We start from the raw sequence: 8141 nt of genomic DNA, 5'->3' as shown, positions 1-8141 counted from the left end.
GGAAGTGACGGCACGAACGGCGCCCGCGGAACGAAGTCGCGCTAGGAAACGGGCTGCGCCACCGGTGTGTGGAGGCACCGCCCCGCTGCTCCTTGGTTTGTTCCCCAGGTGACGGGCGGTCACCGCGCTCCATCCAGCGCTAACGGGCGAGCTGTGCTTCTACCGTCCACCCCATGATGGAAGGCCGTCGGTCCGTGCTGGAGCTGGGCCTGCTGTGCCAGGCAGCCTTAGGGAGCGACCGCAGCGCGTCCCGGCAGGACGAGCAGCTCGGGGAACTGTCGAGGGAGGCGGCCCGGCTGTGTGCGGGGCTCAGGTAGGACGGCACCGGTACGGACGGCAGCACCCACTGCACTGCGGGACACGGGGGGAAATGATGCTGCTTCTGCCCGGTTCCGAGCACCGTGGGTCCCACGATGAGCACACGCATGTGTATGGTACCAGCACACTGGTTCACCGATGCCATGATGGGGCCCGAACGTGGCACACATGAACAGCATTCACGTGAAGCACGAGCAGCACAAATGGCCGATCCCGTTCCTGATCCCCGTCCTGCTTGCCGGTTGCAATCTGCCAGCAGATAACATGCACATGTGTTTCTGTCCAGCACCAATCGTCAGAACTGTGGTCTCTCCAGCACCTGCTTTTCCTACACAGTCCTCTGGGATTAGTCCAGCTTGAAGTTCACTAGCGGGTCACGTCCTCTTAAATGAGAAATAGAGGCTATAAAGAACAAGACAGGACAAACTGCAGCAACCACCTGTTTACACACAATCGGCCGCTTCTCTTTCATAGTGCCTCTGTGTCTGTCTGTGCTTAGCCCTCTCTGATCCACCTTCATCCTTCCCTTGCATCTGATCCTTCCCTAAACGTGACAGTTCTAGCCAGTCCCACATTCACCCTTCCAACATCCTATGAGAAGTTTGCTGTTTCTGTGAGACCCGTGATAGTCGTGTGTTTGTTTGTTTTTAATTACAAGTTATATTCTCTTAACAGTTACAAACTTTCCAGCTGAACCTCTTGAAAGTTGAACTTGCAGACACCCTTCCAGCTGTGTCTTAGGAGTTCTGGTGTTTGGTACCGTTATCTTCTGTTTGTTAGGCTTTGTGCATCCATGTGCCTAATTTATTGCCTCTCCCGAGCTGGTATCTTGTGTTGAATATCCTTGAAGTTAAAACATTCTGTTTAACTTATGGCCTTCATAGCAACAACATACTAGCAGCATGATAAATTGCATTAGGAATCTAGGTAGTTGCAACTGCATTTTGTATATGGATAAATGAAAACAAGCAAAGCTCTGCTTATGAACTTAGGTAGCAAAGCAAAATTTGGAGCCTGAGAACAGTGAGGCCTAGGCCTGTCTTCTACCAGCTCAGCCTACAGTGTCATTCTCTCAATCAACAGATCTCCCTTCTTTCAGTTCAATTTTTTAATAATTTCCCTTATTTCCCCTTCATCATGTCTTTGTCTTAGTCATACATCTGGTAACAAAAGGCAATCCCGTTCTTTGATTGACCTCACCTCGGACAGTACCTGGGATCAGCAAAAACCTCACTTGTTTCCTAAACCCCGCTTGAGGCCAAAAAGTGCTTCATCTCCCTGGATTCCTTCAATCACTATCCCTCAGCCCTTCAAAATGACACTGCGGGAAGCTCGCAAAAAATCCCAGCTGATGAAGTCAAACATGTTTCTTGAACTAGACAAATTGAGAGACAAAAGGCAAAGCCAGGATGAAGTTGAATGTCAAAAACAGTTCCGGGCACAGCCTGTACCTGCCCACGTGTTTCTTCCCCTTTATCATGAAATAATGGAACAGAATGAGGTTCGCAGGCAAATAGCAACACAGAAAAGAAAGGAGCAGCTACTTTCCACTCAGAGACCCTTCAGTTTCCTGGAAAAGGAGGAGAAAAAGAAAGAAGCTATCAGACAAAGGTTCTTAACAGCAGCAGCCCCAAATGAGAGCTCCAAACTGAAGAAAGTCAATAGAAAAGTTCCTAGATCAACTAATGACACACTTCTTGGAGATAAACTCGAAGGTAAAGTGCTCTGGCTCTTCCTGTAGAAAAACAAGCACCTCCCTGACTGTCCCTCGCCATCTCAATGCTAGGAGGTAGAATCATGGCCTCCATTACATCACTTGAAGTATAAAGCCAACATCATTACATACTCTGGTATTGTCTAGTTTCCCCTACACTACTGGTCATTACATTTCATCTAGAGACTCTTAGAATAGGGTAGAGCATCCCAAATTTTATAGTCTTGTATTAGGGCCAGCAGCAGCAGTTCTGCACCACTGCCAAACATCAGTGGGTACATTGAGCTGTTCAGATTTCCATGTTCCTTTTGCAGCATGTCATGATAGTTTAGGAATCCTTCTGTGAATTCCTTTGGTTAGCCTAAAGGGACTTGCATGAATTCTGATACAAGTATGTAGGCAGATGTAGGACTTAAAGTGTCCGATGCCCAGACGGCATCTTGGAATCGATATTTTTATTCCCACCCAAGTCATCTGAGCTGCACAGAACTATTTCCCAGGAGAAAAATATTCCCTGAGCCCAAATCAGGCCATTAGTCCAGTTCTAAGCAATGGTTCAGTAGTTCTTGCACTTCTGTAATGTTTTCTGATACCTCTCAGTCGCACTTCTGAAACAAGTGAGGAAGAGAGAGACACATGAGGAAGTTTTCCTGATCCTCTTCTTTTAAGATGGCTTAAGCCCTCACAGTTGCAAGTTAAAAGTAAATGAGACGGCCTGTGGTGGCTAAACCAGATAGAACGGCTTAGATTAGAACGGACCTTAAAGATCCTGAGGGTTCCAAACCCCACCCTGTGACAGATAGCATTGCTTTTCTCATTATTATTTTTTAAACTACTTGCTATCGATTCCTTCTTGAGTACAACACCAGTTCAATTTTCATCAGAAAAACATATGTTGTAGTGTACTAAATTAAGTAGATCAGACAGGTAAAAAGAGAGCAAAGGATAAACCATTTTCAGTTTCTGCCCTTTGTATGAGAAGGGGAATGAGCATTTCATACCTCAATCAGCTCAAACACATAAACACACTCAACATATTTCTTATTTTGTCTTCACTTTCATAAATATTTAGTGCTGCACATGAAAGGACATAGTTTCATGTTATACCCAAATCTTGATTACTTAAAATCTTATTCAGCATAAGCAAACACTGCTGCACATCAGATAGAAAAGCCATCATCCATTACAAGTACATCTGAAAATCCTGTTTGGGTCACACAGTTGGCTTTAGGAAACCAAGTCCAGTGTGCACAATAGAACCTTGACCTGGGACACATAAGAACAGGAATAGGAGAAGGCCTGCTCAGTAACTCAGTAACCAGTGATATTGGAAAGAACTATGGCGTAATACCTGAGAATGAGACTCAGCCATGGCTCTGTGTGTTCCTTTGTTTTTTTTCATCTTGGAGGCAGATAAGGGGTGGAAAATGGGGAAAGAGAATACATGATACCTGTTTGCATTTATATGAGTAGTTGCCATTATTAAAGTTGTGCAGTGGCAATTTTGCATCCTTTTACATCATTCGTATTCTTCTCATTGCTGTTTTTAATTCATTAGAAGCTGAACTCTACAGAGAAATCCGCATTCAGATGAGAGCCAAGGATTTGCTGGAGAGCTCTGTAGCTCCAATAGATACTAGTAACTGTCGGAGGGATCCTCAGTCTCGAACTGCCACCAAAACTAAGCAGGAAAGACTTGGCTTCTTGCAGGACAGAAGCTTCAGCTTCAAGCCAAGGATTAATCCAACAGTACCAGATTTTGAAGAACTTTACTGGGCATTTCAGAGGGAAGCAGTAAGAAGACAAGAAATCAAAGAGGCAACTCGAATTAAGCCATTCAAATTACGAACCTCTAATCTCAGAGGCAGGCAGAGAGAAGCTAATGAAAAGATAAAGGTGAGATGACTGTATATTTCTGTGCTATTGTTGTCCCTGATCTCCCTGATGGCAAATTCTTAAATGTATAGCATTTATTTGTAATAGTTTAAGTCTTTTAGTGAGACTTGTGACCTTGGTATTTATGTCAGGGGTACTGTGGAATTCTAGGACAAATCAAAGAGCAAAGAGATGAGCCATGGCAGCTAAGGCTCAGCTTCTATTCCACACTCCTAAGCAAGTCTCCTTCCCGCTCATCTCTCAGCCCCTCCCCATGTAAATCCCTACTGATGGAAGATAGAAGAACAATTGCATTGCCCACATACCTCCACCTGTTCTCATTACTAGACAAGAAGTGGAGGAGCTTCTGTGCTGTGAACAATTACCCTGAATAAAGTTCCATTTCTTTCAGGATTCTCAGCAACTTTCCAAGGTTTCCATGCAAAAAAGTCATTCTTTGACTGCACTTTGCTCTCTCTCTTCCAACACCCTTCCAGTGCATATTACAGATGCAACAAGAAAAAGGGAAGCTGCTATTAGGTAAGTAGAACTTTGTCTACAAGACCATACACCGCCTAGTGACTGAAATGGAGAAGGTTATGTTCTCCCTCATCACACTGACAACAGTTACCCTAATTGTTTCTCTGTGGCTAGTCATCTTTCCTCGCTAATTCTTGACTTGCCTTGCAGTCAGTTTGGGAGCTACATATGAAATCTGTAATATTCTAAGGAGAATAGCAAAAAGTGAAATTGCCATCCAGCATGCAGTCTGGAACTCTTAAGTGAGCTCATTTCTTACTTTCCTCCATACAGAAACTCCCAAGAGAGCAAAAAGGAAGGAGACAGAGAAGGAATTTATTGGCTAGAGAAACAGAAAAAGAAATGTCAAGCTATTCATAAATCAGTGAACAGCCGAGCAAAAGCCCTGGATCCACATAAAAGTCTGGATGAAACACACAAGGAGAAGCTGAAACAGAACCGGTCAGTATCCTATTCTGCACAGAAATAACTGTTTGCTTTGGTAACTGGGGATTATCAGGTTAATTCTTTAGGACTTTATTCTAAGAGTTTTCTTAGCATTAACTTTTAGTTGCTATACCCATTCCAGACTCATAGATTTCTTCACAAGCACTACCCCTTTCCACACATAATAGTTTTCTTTACATTAACCTTGGTAGAGACAAATTTGTACAACTTCAGTGTCTCCCTTGGCAAATTACATAGAACACATAAGATGAGGCTTTGTAAAAATGCAAACCTCAATTCTCAATTGACACTCTTGCTAATGGTGTGTAGTATGGTAGCAAAAGCAGTGTTTTGCTCATCATATGGAATCACATTTGGAATCTTGGAGCTATTTAAAGGACTAAATGACTATTGAAACTTCCTTTTTCCCCATCAGCTACAGTCTGAAAGGAACCTGTTTTGGACATGGAAATTTTTCATTTCAGGCAAAATATGAGAGAAAGAACAAAGGAGTACAGAAAGGAGCTGGAAGAAATGCAACTGCGAGTCAAGAACAGACCGTACCTCTTTGAACAGGTCTCCAAGGTAACCGGTCAAAGTTCCAAGTGTCTCTAGGTGACAGAATACACTGTCTTTGATTTAGGACAGGCACTAAGAAATCCAGTCAGAAGTTATTCACACTTAGAAAGGTGCTCATGCTTGTATAATCATTGTATTACACATGGGACAGCCACACAGGTGTTATGAAACTTCCTTTCCATGACTTAAAAAGCACTGGTACTTCTTGATTGTAGAACTTTCCAACCCTTAGTATATATTGCAATCAAAATATATGGTCTGATCATAATTAAGGCCTTTTCACACCGGAAATTATATGACTACCCATTCTGCACCTGAACACCATGGTCTACAGTCTAGAATCCTTCATTTTTTAAAGCATCCTGTCTGGTAAAATCACTTCTATCGTCTGCAAGCTTGGCTGGCTGCTCAGCACATATCACCATCACACAGGACAATCTCCAAATCTATACTGCAGAGGAACTATACTTAAATACTTTACTTTCTATAAAGTATATTTCCCAGGGTTTTCTCTTTCAGTTCTTTCTCCTTGCAGAGCTGACAGATAACTGGTTAGAGACATACTGACAATATATATGAGACATATGCTGATTTAAGTGTTCTCTGTAGAAATATCCTCTTGTTTCAGACTTTCTGTTCAGACGAGTGATTAATGGAGACAGAGAACACATTTGTATGCTAAATTTTGGTAACATTTCTGTTTGTCACTTTGGTGAGAAGTAATCAGTATTGATAGCATTAACTCATTTGGACCTACCATATAGAACACCATTACACTCATTAGCAGTATCAGCCCCAACCTTTAAAACAACATAAGCTGGCTTATAGAGAAGCCCCTGTTCTACGTGCTTACTGTTTAAGTTTCAATTTGATAGCATGATGCTCGTCAAGGAGCAGAGCGTCGCTACAGACACACCCTCCAGCAGGTTGGGCTGAGTGAAGAATTTGTAAGGGAAAAAGGGAAAGATGCTGCTGACTTGTTGGAAGAAGAATCTGACGTTTACAGGTAATAATGCAATAGAGCTTTTATGTCTTTGACTGGAAATATTTTCATTTTTCATAAAGCAATTCTGGTTTCTACCATGTAATATAAGTACAATTAAATCAACTGCTCTATAGTTAAGCATCATATTTTATCCGTCTAGATTCCTTTGACAGCTAGGCAGTCCCTGTATTTCTTTTCTTATTTGTAGAGTAAACAACAAATAACTATTGCAAACTGCTTCTAGTATTAGATAATCAATATTTCTGCAGATTGCCCAAGCTTCAGAATGGAAAGGATGACTGTACTATACAGGAAGGAGAACCTCAAGAAGAACAGAAAGGAAAATAAATGGCAACATAAAATTTAGCAGAAGAATCCATCAATCATCTCTTGATTTTTAATGTGTTCCCACATTAATCCTCAGGAACTTTCTGTTATAGGCTGACAATAATTGTTCTGGGGTAAGTGAGATGTGAAAACTGAATAAAGGAGAAAAAGACTGTTGTTTAGGTCACATTTTGTCCAATTCTGCAAACAGTGAAGCCTCTTTTAGTCTTCTTGAGTGATCCTCATGTGAGCCACTTCCCTTAGGTTAAAAAAACACACACACATACACAAAAAAACCCAAGTTTTAAACGGTGAAGCACTATCTTTGGCTAAAAGTGGATATGAAAGATTAAAAAAATACATTATCTAATGTCAGCTGCTTATGTTCATGTCAGGGAAGCACACAGAAAGGGGAAAGTTCTCTTAATGTGCCAGACATTAGTTTGTAGATATATGTGGTAGAATGGCTATAAGCAAAGTTTCTACACAAAATAGCATGGTTTGACCTACCTTGGAAGAATTTTCACAAGGAGGTTCTTTTCTGGCCTGTTAACTCTTTGTTTACTCATTACCAGCTCTACTTCTTCCTCTCATTAGGAAAAAAGCAAGAGTCTTTCTATATTAAAATCTCTCACATAAACCCATTATTTGAAATCCAGCTTTAATTTCTTACCAATACAGGTCATTAATTTGGTCCAAAAAACAACCAAAATTATTAAGGTTGTAATTAAGCAATGCAGAACTTTGGATTGCTATTGTCCTAATTCTACTATTACTGTGATATCAAAGGTGGACTTCAGTGGAAACAAGATTAGGTGTTACCTGTCAATGTGTCGTGCTCAAGTGCCCAGGGCATCTTAAATGGTATAGTTCACACATTAGTCATCCTTTACTTGATAGTAATAAGCATCTCACAGATTTAAACCCTTACCATCTGTTTTCTGACAGCTGTGATGATAAAACATTTTGAGACTGAAAGATCTTATAATGGCTATCAGTGTTCCTGCACTGACCAATTTCTTCATCAATCTTTTCCACATGTAAATGGAAGTTGTGTCTTCTTTCATCTTCTTTAGCTCGATCCATTTCTCCACCTCACCATCAAATAAGAAATACAGTACCTGTAACATCTAGCACATTAGACAGAAACATCAAACTGAGTTTGTGGCATTGAAAATCCTAACAAAGTATAAGAACTTAGAATTTAGAACCCCAGGGTTTTGGGTTGCTATGTAACACTTTCACAGAGATCAGTTCATGCTGACACACAGCTGAATGTTATGTTTCAGCAGTCTTTACTGATGCAAAGAATCTCCAACAAATCTAAGCTTAAGCTTGTGGAGGTTTTTTTTGGATTTTTTTTTCCTCTTTTTTCAG

At 41.3% G+C, this 8141-nt stretch overlaps 1 protein-coding gene across 6 annotated transcripts; it reads left to right on the top strand.

The window, feature by feature from the left end:
- Window positions 1-43: 43 nt before the first annotated feature.
- Window positions 44-6941, top strand: FAM161B (FAM161 centrosomal protein B). 6 transcript variants are annotated; one of them, XR_014946694.1, is made up of 8 exons: window positions 44-313; window positions 1471-2033; window positions 3591-3928; window positions 4320-4447; window positions 4721-4888; window positions 5310-5458; window positions 6328-6458; window positions 6707-6941. XR_014946694.1 is itself a non-coding variant. In XM_015865062.3 (8 exons), exons 1-8 carry the CDS (start codon window positions 174-176, stop codon window positions 6783-6785), a joined length of 1647 nt encoding a protein of 548 aa, XP_015720548.2. In that variant the 5' UTR covers window positions 44-173; the 3' UTR covers window positions 6786-6941. The 6 variants fall into 6 exon arrangements, 3 of the variants coding, with proteins under 3 accessions (XP_015720548.2, XP_085405287.1, XP_085405288.1); XM_015865062.3 differs by having other exon boundaries at window positions 5359-5458; XM_085549161.1 differs by having other exon boundaries at window positions 44-327; window positions 5359-5458.
- Window positions 6942-8141: the final 1200 nt, after the last annotated feature.

Source organism: Coturnix japonica, chromosome 5 (genome assembly GCF_054131305.1).
Source record: "Coturnix japonica strain WE chromosome 5, WE-NBRP24, whole genome shotgun sequence".
Classification (NCBI taxonomy): domain Eukaryota; kingdom Metazoa; phylum Chordata; class Aves; order Galliformes; family Phasianidae; genus Coturnix; species Coturnix japonica.
The sequence above is the reverse complement of the archived record's forward strand: the minus strand, read 5'-3'. Positions and strand labels throughout refer to the sequence as shown.